This window comes from Schistocerca nitens, chromosome 3 (genome assembly GCF_023898315.1).
Source record: "Schistocerca nitens isolate TAMUIC-IGC-003100 chromosome 3, iqSchNite1.1, whole genome shotgun sequence".
NCBI classification, from domain to species: domain Eukaryota; kingdom Metazoa; phylum Arthropoda; class Insecta; order Orthoptera; family Acrididae; genus Schistocerca; species Schistocerca nitens.
The window spans coordinates 179,662,871-179,677,701 of NC_064616.1; the positions used below are offsets into that span (position 1 = coordinate 179,662,871).

Consider the following 14,831-nt stretch of genomic DNA (forward strand, 5'->3'; position numbering starts at 1 on the left):
AAATCGCTGCATTTTAAGTGGAATTCTTTTTATATACTAACCAAAGAAGTTACAGATCTCTTTGAATGGTCACTATGCAAGTGTGGGCACGAAGGGGCCCCAATCAATATTTGCAAAAAAATATAAGTGTAGGCTTCAGTTTAGAATGGCACTTCCACTCCAACTTTTGGCATTTCTCCTACAGTGCCTGCCTGTAGCCCCCACCACTATCGCTCCCCCACTGTGCCCTGCCGTTTGCACATCTAGCGGCCATGGTACTCTGTGTGCACTATAGTTTGCTCATGTTGCTTCCTATTCTATGTGTTATTTTGTTGTAAAATGTCAGGATGTGCCATGTTTTTAGTGTATTTTGTGGTTTATTAATTTTCTGTGCCCTGTGTGTTCCCTGTTGTGTGGTTGTTGCTGGTGTGTTGTATGTGTTCTGGATCAGATGTGTTTGTATTTTATTGTTTAGTTTGTCAACAACAATTTATTGTGCCAGGTTAAAAAAATAAGTGTTGTTGACATGCTAAACCATACAATAAAAACACAACTGACACTGAACACACACAACAGTATCACATCATAGCACACCAGCAACAACCACACAACAGAGAACAAACATGGCACAGATGATGATGAACCCACAACAACAATAAAACAATGCATACCCTGATATTGGACATCAAAATAACACACAGAATAGGAAACATCATGAGGAGACAAGGTACAAATGTGGCATATAAAACAACACACTGCAGGAAAGACTAAACCACCAAACACCACCACAGATAAATTTAACAAAGTGGGTATATTACCAGCTGACCTGCGTAAAGACTGTGATTCAGTATACATCAAACAGATATGTAGAAATTTCAGGATAAGATACTCAAAACATTTCAGAGCAGTGAAAAGTTCAGCACACATTGCACATTTGCATTACATCTCATTAAAAACAACCATCATCCCAGTGGCAAAGAAACGACTCCAAATTCTAAAACTCAGTAACCACCTGTAAAAATTTTTAACAATAGAAGAAAAGTACCACATCCAAAAAGCTATCACAAAGGGCCAAAAGTTATCAATAACCAAACAGTACTATGTGACAAAACACTATTCAAGACTCTAAACGAACTAACAGACAACACAAAATAAACCCGAACAGATTCTGCAAGGAATTTGGGACTACAATCTTGCTAGTTCTTGGGCTGCTATTTATCACAGCTGGATCACAAAAGCTTCTGTATCTACAAATGCTATACATCAAAGGTCACTTCTGAAGGAAGTTTGAGCACAGATCACAAAATCCCAGCACTCAGTCCTGAATGCTAAAATATCTTTGGCAGACACTTTTACCTTCTCCTGCTCTGACCGTACATCATGACCCAAGTTTATTTTCTTTGCCAGTAATAAGACTTGCCTCATCAAGTTTCATATCGCATACCAATTTTGTGGTAGATAATACATCAGACTTAACTAATATGCACATCACATCAGCATGAATAGAAGACAAAGCACAGTACAGGATAGATGCCTTAGAGGCTACACACTGAAATTCCCTCAAAAAGGGCGTGACCTGCTCCAGAAAAAAAAATAAATAAATAATAAAATCTTTAGTTGGGAGCAGAGGATCTCAGAGGTACTTCACCACTGTTCAGTAGCTGTAAGTATTTTAACCTTGTGCTCCCTTACTTCGTCTGTGTAAGTCTTTAGTAAGGGGATCATTTTTACACGCCGATTGGCCACATCCGCTTTTCCATTCAGCGCATGAAGCAAGACTTTTTAGGTAAGGGCGGATTTTCGGGCTTATTAAATCTTTTATAATCAGCTCTACATGCAGGAACATTCTTCAACTAATTATAAATCAATTTCAGAAAAGATACAATGCCCCTTAAGGCTGCATTCTTGAAAAACTGGTGAACTGTGTGGAGACCACAAGATTCCATATCAATCAAAGTTGCTGCACAGTCCCAATTAATACTCTTCAGATCATGATGCCAGTGCTTCAAGAATGCCCAGTTGACATTTGGCCCATCCTTTGATACTTTAAGCATGTTGGTAAGATTCAGGTCAGAGGTTTCTTTCTTAAAACCTCCAGCATATTGTCAGCAGTGGTGTGGCCCGAAAATGAAGATGCGAAGTAGTGCATTTCAACCTCTTTGTTAACTTTGTATCAATATCTGACGACAACATCCATTTGCTGCAACTCAGCCACCTTGTTAAGGCTCTTGTCGAATGTGATTACAAACTGAACATCCCTTTCAGGATCTGCGAGAAAATTTTTCCTAAGTGCAGAGTTAAACCATACAAGATACCATATGTTGTCTAGGGCCCCACAAGCTGCACATTATTAGCTACATTATCATTAGAGAACATGACCTGAAGCAAAGCAGTCTGCTTGCCTGCAGTAGGAAAAGACACACAGTTTTCAACGGCCTGCAGAGTACATAATATTTTTGCCCTAGTAATTTCATCCTCGATTAGGTACTTTGAAATACGACAGTTAGCCAATACACCATTAGTGGCAGTGGTGGAGCCGACACTGAGACTTGCTGGGAGGATGACAAACTGGCTATCAACTTCGAGACCCCCTATTCACACCACCATCTCATCGAGCATCAAGAGATCATCTTTATTACCCCCAAGTAATCTTGCTAGAGGACACGGAGCACGATACAGAATTACCAGCAGTGTGAAGACAATCAAATATTCCAATAAGACAATGACATCACCCATGTGATACTATCAGGGGAACAACAGTAGTCTTCAACAGATGGGTTTCAGTGCACACCTGAAATAAAGAATGGGATTAATGAAAGCAACCCCTGTATCTAATGAGGAAGCAAGACAAACAAATATGGCAGGGAATAGGGCTGGCAGGGCATTTACTGCTGGTCCTCCCTCTTCACTCCAAAACCAATGGCGATTTTCCATAATGTCAAAACGCGGCGTTATGAAAGGGAAGGGTAGGTTACATCTAGCCGCACACAGGTAGGTCAAAAATAACACAGTCTGACAGTCACTTTCAAGTGCCACCTTGTTTGCAAGGGTTCTCAGTTCACTCGACATTCCTGTTCTCCTTGTTTACATTTTAAAGCATTATTGGAATACCCTTTTAATGATATAATGTATCATCAAAATGGCACGAGAAAAACTACAAAATCATTGAAAATAAAATACCATTAAGGTCAGCGAGGAGAATAAAGAAAGGCTCTCAGCTGGTTTAAGAAACCCTTGGACAGATTGGTTCGTTGGTTGATTTAGGTGAGGGGACCAAACAGCAAGGTCATCGGTCCCATCAGATTAGGGAAGGAAGTCAGCTGTGCCTTTTCAAAGGAACCATCCTGGCATTTGTCAGAAATGATTTAGGGAAATCACGGAAAACCCAAATCAGAATGGCCTAATGTCTGTCTGAACCATCGTCCTCCCTAATGCAAGTCCAGTGTGCTAACCACTGTACCATCTCGCTCGGTCCTTGAACTGAGGGACTACATAAATATGGGGCAACAAGAGGTGACAGCCTTATTCAACACATGTCCCCAAATGTTGGTCCTGGGTTCAAATACCAGCTCTAGAGTGGTGCTTTATCTTTCCTTGAACTTTTTACACACTCACTGACCCAAGGAGTTGTGTCACACAAGCAGCCTCTAAGAGTTAATGCATCACTTTACAACTGTAGCATTTCATTTATTGAGGACTGCTGAAAAAGATTAATGTCCACTGTCCTCCTGACCACCACAACTGCCTTGAAGTGTTTAACTTCTTCCACATGGCCGACAAGTACCATTTTCCCCATGTTGCACAGAGTGAAAAACATCCTGGGGGCTATGATGCCCTCAAACTTCTGGTCATTCAGCCATACAGCACTGAATTTCACCTTGACCATACTGAAATGAGATTTTGGCAAATGATAGCACAGAAAGAGGAGAGTATATTGCCATATGATGAACATGTGGAACTTTCTTATCTACCTCAATACACAAGGAACTGAAGACTTTTGCAATGGAATGATGTAACTTTTAAAGTCTTCGATAGCTGGTGGAATGAGAATTAGTGTGGCTTTGCAACAAGATAAGTGAAAAAATTAAACATTTATATTTATACAAAGAAAGTGATTTTTCATAAGCTTTAGACATGAACTGTCCTCAGCTTCTCATTTAACAAACCACTGTTTCAGGATTATGTCACAATTGCTGCTACATTAAGATGTTAGCAAGGTGATATTGTGCAAACTCTACTTTGTTTTGCCAAAAGCAGCAATACTTTAACATGACAACTTGAGAAGTGTAGGTGTTACTTGAAATTCGCCATTGATGAATGAGTGACAGCAAGTTTTAGTTGCTCCAAGTATAATGAAGAGGCTGGACCAATCACCACATCGAAAAACTTATACAAATGTAATGTAAAATAACTTGTTTGTGAAAACTGTTGAATGACCATTACAAAAACAAGAATGTAAGAAATAGAGCATAAAAAGAGATGATTGAAACGTTTCTAGACAGAAATGAAATTTCAGAAAAAAATCTTTGTTTGTGTGACCATATTGTCCATAGCTGCCTTACAATAACTAATGGTATTTTAAAACCATCTTTGCAACTACAGTATGAGAAACAACAGTGCCAAACAAAATTTAAAAATAGTGTTGGTAGATGGTGTTTCCTGATGTGATCGAATCAGACACAACATACCATAAGTAAGATCAATATATTTTGCAACAACCTCTTTTTACATGTAGGAAGCAAGTCAGAAAGTAAATGCGTTTCATTAGAGCATTGATGATATTTTATTTAAAAAGAGTATTTGGTGGCAAAATTTTTCTTGTAGTTCAAAGATGGTTTGAAAGTACCTTCAATAATTTCAGAAATAAGCTCAGAACAATGTAGGCCTCTTAAAAGAAATGAAAAAGGGACAGGGATGAATTATATAAACCAACATTACAGTGAGCACCAATAAAATTTTGCTTGTACTATGTTCATTACTGTAGGCTATTACCCACTGTGTTACATATATTATTTTATAGGTACAACCACTGGCAATTACCCCAAGTTTCTTCCTAGCGTCATCCATAATTTCTCTCATACACATAAACTACTTTCGAAGTCCGAACATGTACTAGAGTAAATAAAACACTCATAAAATGCTGCACTGTACAATGTACTTGTGGTGAGATACAGTTGCAACACCTGTAAAGTGTCACCCGTGGCCTCTGGCCTGTCGGGCATGCACCACAGTCCTGGGTCCATGGACAAATCACAGAAATCCACCAATATATGCCACACACAAATGGTGCCAGCCAGTGGGCAGATTGGAAAGACCAGATCCGACGTGTGGGGCTTCCAAATTAGTGGAAAATGATGGTTCTCAGATCGGTAGGCCCGATCTGTCACGTATGCCTGAGGTTTTCGGCCGTCACAGAAATCCATTCGTGTGTGGCTACCTATTCGCACCAACAGTCATGAGCCACCGACAGTGTGAGGTTTAATAGACACCATGGTGACCAATTAGTGCAACAGATGGTTTGTGCGAACACTTTGAGATCCAAACAAACCACCCCCTGCACTTCCCTGCCACTGCTCAGCTAGCAGCAAGCAGTGGTGGTGGCACTGACTGCAAGCTGAGGGGAGGAGTGAGGAGGGGAGAATTTTTCGAATTTCTGATTTCCAGAACTTGTGGTAACCCTGGATATAAATTTCTTCACGGGTCACACAGTGTTGCCATGCTTTTCACAGATGTGGAAGATACTTGGAAAGTACAGACATGAGCATGTATAAATGACCCCATACGACTGTGTTTGTAGCTATCTGAGGGTTTTACACATCATGCAGCTGTGTATAAGGACAAACGATCATAACTTAAGAGCAGTAACTGGTAGGTAACACTAAACACAAATGCAAACAAAATAGACCTATACAGTTTAATCATATGCTCAGTGACCAGAAAGTGGAATGAAAAACACATTACCTCTTCAAACATAAATCTTATGCAACCATAACAAACATTACAATTAAAGTAATTCAGGGTTACACAAAATGGTACAAAAAATCTTTTTCTTTCCCTTCTTACCACCAACAAATGGAACAGGAAAATCGGGTAGTTAGTCTATCATGAAGATGATAGTTTTTAATTATCCATCCTGTAATTTATATCCAATGAAACAATTATTTTAGTATGGTACTACACAATGACTGACAGAAAAAGTACGGTACTAAAATTTCCACAATGGTATATCAGTAAATTAGATTTGTATTTTGTCTTTTTTCCCATAAGGACCAGTGAATGATAAACCACAAATCCAAACACGTTATCACTTGCACCTATCATACAATATTCTGGGAATAATTTCATTGAAGAAATGGAATTACCAAATTTTACTTCTGATACTTCCAAATTAGGCACTTTCTTCAATCAAATTTCTTCTTGCCTATAGAGAAATAAAAAATACAAGGTCTATCTCTTTTCTCCCCCACATTTTGCTATTCTTCATGAGGTGCCTTGCAGGCACATTTTCATAATGGAAATTTCTCACTAGTATCTACACAACACTGACGAAACAGTTCTACAACCACTGGAACTTAAAGGTGAACAATGTTCTTATTATATAACAAACATTCTTTATCACAAATGTTGACACAAACTTGACTTTTTTCAATGTGTTTCATCTGATTAATTCTTCTATGCTGCTTCACGTTGCACTGTAATACTGTTGTGTACTATTAGTTATTTCACATCAAAATGGACATCACATACTCTGTCTTGAAAGCAAGTATAATGCAACTGACTCATATGATTACACAAAAAAGCAGCCGTAGCCAAAGTACTGAAAATGTGGATGGTGTATGCCATAAAACACACAATAAAATGTTACATCTATTCAATGGGATTGCTTCATAACATCTGGGCATTAAACAAAACATGAATGGTATACAATGAATGCAAAATAAAATGTTGCAAACTTAACTGGAGTAAAACACTGAGTGAGAAAGCCAAGGGGAGGATAACATCTATAAAAAATACGTTTGAGGTAATGTCTATTTAATAAGGACCCTTCAGGGAAGGGAATGGCTGTTCAGAAAAAAAAGTGTACATGAGCAACAAGTCACTCCAATTACAAGGCACCAACACTTTCAACATTACACGTTTCATCCACAAAACACCAAATGTTTGTTCACTGCAGCAAGTCTATCTCACTTCTACAAACATATACTTTTCATAGACTGTCAATCCTTTAATGCACAATCCCACTGCCTGTACACTTTCAATTTTCCTCTAATCACTTTTCATACTGGCTCTGCCAGCCTATGTCAGCCTCCATCATTTTAGAATGGGCCATTTGAACTGTTCTTTCGCTGACTGGAAGACCTGTAAGAAGTGATACAAAGCACAGTTTAACAAGTGGAAATATGTCTTCAGATTTATAGCTCAAAATTATAGACAACCGTGTATGCAATTCTTATACATGAACAATGAATAAATGTCCATCAGAGCTAATTATGTGTCAATAAACAGCCAGAAATGGCAACAGAAATTCAAAGCGACTGATGGTACTGAACCTGCAAGTTGGCAGTGACACCACTTTGTCTAACACTTACACTGGCTGATAAAGAAGAAAGGTAATTTATAACTTAATTGAAAATTCAGATTTACCTGAGAGACAGTCTGATCACCAAGAGGAATGTCATCCACTCTCAAAGCAACTCTCGAAACAAGGGCAGATGGGTCTGCTTCCATAATAATCCTGTACAGATTGAAACAATATACATAAATAAATCAGTCATTAAATATGTCAACATTTAAATGAAGCTGCTCTTAAAATAATAGCATGAAAACTTCCATCTGACTGTTGTATTAACATAAAAAAATGTTAAATTACTACATTGGCCCAAATATAAGCTGCATATTTAATTTTGAGTGGGGGAAGAGAGCACCTCAGCAGGAAAAAATCTGTCACATCATCCATTTTCAAATACAGTTCACAATTTAGTCGCTCTTAATCACATTCTTTTATGTAGCAATGCCAGTAAGTTACACAGAAATACCAGTCTTCCAATTATTCTTCACTGATGTCACTTAACTTCATGCTAGTGGTATTTGTTTCATTGTTATCAGCATTTCTGTCACTTTTTGTCCTGACTACCTTTCATGGCACTGGATATCACACTTATTGACCCTTCTGATAGTAGAATGTGATGAAGAGAGAAACCACTCACACACAAGGCTAACTGAGGGCTCTTTAAACTTGCCATATGGAGTGAGTGCATAATTTCACAGCCAACTGGAGTCCTGTTTATGGGGACTATCTTCGAATGGTATGTTTATGACATCAAGCAGCTGTAGTTTTGAAGTCATACCTCCAGGTACAACAGGTAGGTCTGTCTTCCAGAGTAAGAGTGCCAGTGCCATATTTGGATTCTCTCTCTTGGGACGTTGAGAAGTTTCTTAGTAAAATCTTCTAGCAGTCTCTCTGTTGGTGACATACTTCTCCACACAAAGGGGCCACTTCTACACATAAACCTAGAGCACCAGACAATACTCCTAGAGGGTTCTGTTGGTGGTATTTTAAGGTCTCTACAATTTCCAAGGCCCTTAACTGGATTATGTCAAGAAATATGTACACGGATTTCCCCCTATCTTGAGAAAGAATTCCCAACTTTGGCCCTCTGTTACATTTAGCTGATGAAACAGCAGTTTGCTACTTATTTTCCAACACAATTTAACACTGCACATTACATTAATCCAAGCCATAATACTGCTAGCTGTTCTACAAACACACTTTTCACACAACAAATGAATGAGTTTCAATTTTGCATGTTAATTGTGGCAAATTCTGAAGTTTGTTGATTATTTTTTTCTGACTTTACCACTCTTTGGTGAATTTTACTCTTTAGCTAGAGAAAAATTGTACCTCTTCTGTCATGTAAAATAATGGAACTGCAAGTAAGATTATAGTCATTTTTGGCACTAGTGTTAACAGTTGCATTATAATAAAAATAAAAGAAAGATAAGAGTGCTGATGATGATTCTTTGAAGCAAGAAACAGATTCAAAGTGGATACTAGATATAAGTTTCAACAAGAAGTTCTAGAAAGTAAACAAAGCATACACTGTTGGAAAAATTTCTTCAGTGCTGTTTGTGGGTATTTTCACTGAAGAGACACATGATTAACAAATTTTTAAGTAATAAAGTTTTTATACTCTACACTCGGAATGCTGAAATGTTCTACAAGCACTGCAACTGCTACTTCTTCCTTTAATAAGAATAAGCACACAAGGATTTGAATCTTGTTCCTCCCAAATGTGTCTCCTAAATATAACCACTATCACCACACTCAACCTGCTTTAAAAATATGATATAGAATAAGTGTGAAAAACTATGTGCCTCTAATTTTAGGACATCCGCTGCAGCATGTTTCAGATGATGATTGGTCATAATGACACAGCACAAATTTATACAACCAGTGCCCTTTTAGCAAACAGACATGAATCTGTACAATGCATAAAACAATAAATACAGGTGTGACATTATGCATTTATTCAATGGACTTAAAAAAAAAAAAAAAAAAAAAAAAAAAAAAAAAAAAAAAAGCTTACAATTTTGCATTCTAAGGAGGCTGTTGGTGAAGTTTGGGCCCATGGAGCGATTGTGATGATAATGAGAAGGCATTTTGAAGCAGCAGTTAATCTCATTTGCATACCACTATGAACAACCATGTCAGCATTCACAGGGAACTGCTTCATACAACATATTAACTTCAGTGCATATTATAAATCTGCTGAGGAGGAGGAGGAGGAGGAGGAGGAGGAGGAGGAGGAGAGATTTTTTTGTTTGTCTAAAATCAGTTCAAAATTTTCATCAACTATACATCGCATTATTGAAATTCCAAAACTCTTGGAACAAGGAAAACTTATTTCAAATCACAGTTTAAGTACAAAAGCTAGTTACATTCAAAGTGTAAGAATTTTATTAATTAAAATGGTGAACAACATTAACAGCTCTTCACTGTTCTTATTTCACGACCTCTCTAATATTCAACACAGGCGAAATTTCCACAAAATTATGTCCCAGAAGCTCACTTAATCAATGGAAACTATCTCTCTGACTAGGTTTTCCCCAAGGCAAGAATGAAATATGATTGGAAAAACTGGCAGAAGAGAGAGTATTGCAATGGCCTCATTATATATAAGGATCATCACTAAACAGGATAATTAAAATTACAGCTACTGAACACTGCTAACTTAGGAAAGTTTCCTGTATAGTTCCTTTCAAATATAAGTTACTGAGCCTGGTGATATCTTCTGATTTCATATTCTACCCAACTGATTACCGTTTGATATTTTGGTGCATGTACTAAAGAGACATTATTTGTTTTTAATGTGTTACATTGTGATCTTTACAGCACTGTATTAGCAAGGATATACTGCCCTTCCCCAGGGGAATCAACAATATGCAACTCAGGAAGTGAGAATGACATTCTTCACACTAGATTTATGGGGAAAGCTGAACAAAGTGTGCCATCCTACACTATTGGTCAGAGACTAGCGGCAGCCGGACTAGGGAATTACCATCTCAAGCTTAGGCTGCCATTAACACAAGATAAACAGCTGCATTTAGAGTGGTGTAACCAGGAAGCATGCACTGTTGATGAATACTATCACATTGTGTTCACCGATGTATCGCAGTTCTATAGTACCCCAGATCACCATCATCGACAAGTATGGCTGGGACCTGGGGAGAGGTCCTATCCTTCCAAAGTTTTGAAGAGGCACAATGGTGTTACTCCTTCAGTAATGGAGTGGGAAGCCATCGGGTATAACTTCAGGTCATGGCTAGTAGTGATTTTGGGAACTCTGATGCAGCAAGGGTATGTCACAGACATCCTGTGTCCTCATGCATTACTTTATTACTTGTTTCCCCTTGTGGTACAGTGCCTACTGCCATTACCAGGGAAATGGAGACATGTAGCAAGTGATCTTTAAGCAGACCATGTGCCAGCACATCATAATATCAATTTTCAAGTTGTGTGTGACTAGTGTCAGATTTCTGAAACAAGTAGTGTATGGTTCCTTCCTTGCTATTTTTGAAAGCTTGGAATATTTTAGCCATTTTTAAGAGCAAAAACAAATTCCTCAAGTTTTCAGAGGTATAAAAGAATGCCCTACTTTCAAATTACAGGAGCGGGGAGGGGGAAAGGGGGAAGATTAGTTACCTTCACACATTAAAAAAAAATCACCATTTATGATGCTTTACCAATAAAGCAAACCACATGTGGCATTTTCTTTATTTGCAATACACTTAAAACGATACTTCCCCATTTTATGCTACCATGCAATCATTCCATTATTTTTGAATCTTAAGCTAATTCACATCCTAAGCTGAAAGTGCAGACAGACCACTACATACAGAATGCACGGTAGCAATTATTAGCTGCATGTTTACACAAACAGGAAAGCTTATTTGTTTTCTTGGTTTCATACATTTAAAACCTAGACGAAGCTGATATCAATAAACACAGAGCTTTTATTGCCACAATTACACAGATTCTCACTGTGTGAAAAATTCATTTATATGTACTCCTCTCCACAAACTGCACATCTTGAGTGGAGTACAATTTATTTTTATCTCCAGGACAGCTTTAGTTCCCCTTTCTCAACTAAACTGATTGTGAAGATCAATACCACTCAGCACAAATTTATACATTTACACTATCATTCTATCTCACTCTTCTTGATAACAATACAGGGGAAAAATTACACAACTTTTGCTCAAACTCATTTGTTTGAGACTGAAATTTTAAAATCAACTCAAATAAATGACATCAGTGGATATAACTGGTATCAACTAGCTGAATTATGCACGAGTGATTTAACTGCATCATCTTTGCTACTAAAATGATGAAAAATCTAAATCCCTTCACACTCGGGATCTGAAATACCAGCTGATGCTTTGACCTAAACTGCAAATATACTGAGTGTGTGATGAAATAAAATTAATGGCTTGTACTTTGTGATTACAATTATTATTTATGAAGGAGAAAATTCCAGAGGGATCATGTCAAAATGTGCTCCAGAAGTTATGCAGCACCACCACCAGCAGCAGCAGTACTAGTAATTGCGTTGTTGCTGGTGTTTGTATTGCTGTCGTCCTTGGTGCAAGGACTTGATTCTGTTCATGCTAGTCTGTCTAGCACAAACCCCTTTAGCTCTACATAATTACTGCACTCTACATCCAGCTGAACCTGCTTACCGTAGTCTAAAAAAATGTCATTTGATGTATTAGCAGTTCAACATAAAGCACCATTTACTGCTTCAGATGGAAGGGCTTAAAAAGCTCACACAATTATTACAAATCAGTGATCTCTATATTACTTCCAGGTAGAACTCTGGTCACTGAGGACAGAACTTCAGCACACCTGCAGATTCCTGCCTGCAACGTCTGCCATTTTATACGTAGTTAGGTTTAAAAAATTACATTGTTCTGTGTGTGATCCAGGATTATTTACTTATTTCTGTTTCTGAACCTTGTGTCAACATGTAATGTAATAAGCCGATGTAAAGCAGAATAAAAAATTATTTTCTTCCAGAGTGAGATTTTCACTCTGCAGCGGAGTGTGCGCTGATATGAAACTTCCTGGCAGATTAAAACTGTGTGCCCGACCGAGACTCGAACTCGGGACCTTTGCCTTTCATGGGCAAGCGCTCTAAAGTTTGGAAGGTAGGAGACGAGATACTGGCAGAAGTAAAGCTGTGAGTACCGGGCGTGAGTCGTGCTTCGGTAGCTCAGATGGTAGAGCGCTTGCCCGCGAAAGGCAAAGGTCCCAAGTTCGAGTCTCGGTCGGGCACACAGTTTTAATCTGCCAGGAAGTTTCAATTATTTTCTTTTCGTGTCCTTGTGACACTTCATGGCAGCCATTTGTAGTTAGGCATTAATCTATATGCATGCACAGAAAATCTGTTCATTATTGTTTAAAAAACTATACATAGAGTAAACTACAAAAACTTTAAAGTAAAACAGTCAACAACTTTTCAAGATTTTTGCTAACATTTTTCTCCGTTACATATGACATAAATATTTTAAAAATATATAGCCTATGCTCATCCAAAAGTTTATTAGAATATCATTTAAAAATATGAAATAAATCAGGCAACAAATTTGAGATTAACGTGGGTATCACCTAATCCAAATCAAGGTGAATATCAGTTGGACCATGTGGCAATAACGACTCGCAACTACAAGGAAATCTTGGATGTCAGAGTGAGGAAGGACCTAAACATAGACTCAGATTATTATCTGACAGAAATGAAGACCATGTTCCAAACAAACAAACCTAAACCAAAACCAAGAATATTTCCAAGAGTAAACACTAAATTTCTCCCGCAAAAGCAGGACAAATTCTGTCATATACTAAACACAAGAAAAATGGATAATTGGGAAGAAATTAAAGAAACAATGATAGAGTCAGTTAAAGAAATGGGACAGCCACGAAGAATACCAAAACACAGATGGTGGAACGAGCTGTGTGATGAAGCAATTGACAATCGACTAAAGGCATGGATAAAATGGAACAGTAATAATAAACACGAATACTGGGAAGAGTTTAAAGAAGAAAGGAAAAAGACAGTAAAAATCATCAGATCAGTGAAAAGAAAATATGACAAAGACAGATTAGAAGAAATGGATTCTGATTTCAAAAGGAACAACACTAGAGACTTCTATAAGACTTTCAGAGAAGTTTTAACAGGATTCCAGTCACCAAGTTTACATTTTAAAGATAAAAATGGAAAAATGGTTTTAAGCAATAAAGAGAACTGCCAAATCTTAGCTGAATACTTTGAAAAGCTATTAAATTGTGAGGAGCCTAATGACAGGTTACAATTTCAAAAACCACAACATGAAAATCCACTGTCGGAACCACCTACAGTAGAAGAAATAGAAAAGATTATCAAAGCATTGAAGAATAACAAAGCACCAGGTGAGGATGGGATAGGGGCAGAAATGTGGAAACTAGGGGGCTTATCCGCATGTCAGAAAATTCACAAAGTAATTAAAGACATTTGGACAAAAGGAATCATATACAGTGACTGGAAACAAGCATTGATCCACCCTCTCCATAAAAAGGAGATAAAACAGACACCAACAACTACAGGGGCATATCCTTGTTACCAGTGACATACAAAATACTTTCTAAAGCACTTTTAAATAGAATAGAGGAACAAGCAGGACCTAATATAGGAGATTATCAAGCAGGGTTTAGAAAAGGTAGATCATGTGCAGAACAGATTCTTAATTTAAAAACAATTTTGAGAGTTTGAGCTATACAAAATAAAAATACAGTAGTTACTTTCGTAGACTTCAAGAAGGCCTACGACTCAGTTGACAGACAAACACTATTCCAGATACTTTATGAATCAGGGATAGATGAAAACACCAGAAGACTTGTTGAACAAACGCTCACAGATACAATATCAAGAATTAAGTTTCAAGGCGAAATTTCTGAACCATTCAAAATCAAAACAGGAGTTCGACAAGGTGACAGACTGTCCCCAATTCTCTTTAACTTGGTTTTAGATAAAGTAGTAAAAACATGGGAAAACACATTAAAAAACAGAGGCACAAAGGGTATAAGCATGGGCCAAGGAAAGAACAAATTTGAAGTAAAATGTTTAGCCTTTGCGGATGATATGGCATTGATAACTGAAAACCAAACAGACGCAACAGTTATGCTTGATATGTTACACGAGATTGCTGAAAAGACTGGGCTAAAAATATCCTACGAAAAAACCGAGTATATAGAACACAAACAGAATACAGAAAAGTTTATGAAAACAAAGTATGGAAAAATTAAAAGAGTTGATAGA

The 14,831-nt window shown here is 37.6% G+C and overlaps 2 protein-coding genes across 2 annotated transcripts in view; one reads left to right on the forward strand and one right to left on the reverse strand.

The window, feature by feature from the left end:
- The window catches only part of LOC126248123 (ras-related protein Rab-21), a 132,307-nt gene extending 119,862 nt beyond the window's left edge, over positions 1-12,445 (forward strand). The window contains exon 5 of the mRNA XM_049948808.1: positions 12,348-12,445. Within this exon, the coding sequence (XP_049804765.1) occupies positions 12,348-12,430 (83 nt within the window). The 3' untranslated portion in view covers positions 12,431-12,445. The remainder of the gene's footprint in view (positions 1-12,347) is intronic.
- The window catches only part of LOC126248124 (coatomer subunit zeta-1), a 35,309-nt gene continuing 26,883 nt past the window's right edge, over positions 6,406-14,831 (reverse strand). Inside the window, exons 4-5 of the mRNA XM_049948810.1 lie at positions 7,624-7,714; positions 6,406-7,338 (exon numbers count right to left, since the gene is read on the reverse strand). Of these exons, the coding sequence (XP_049804767.1) occupies positions 7,291-7,338; positions 7,624-7,714 (139 nt within the window). The 3' untranslated portion in view covers positions 6,406-7,290. The remainder of the gene's footprint in view (positions 7,339-7,623; positions 7,715-14,831) is intronic.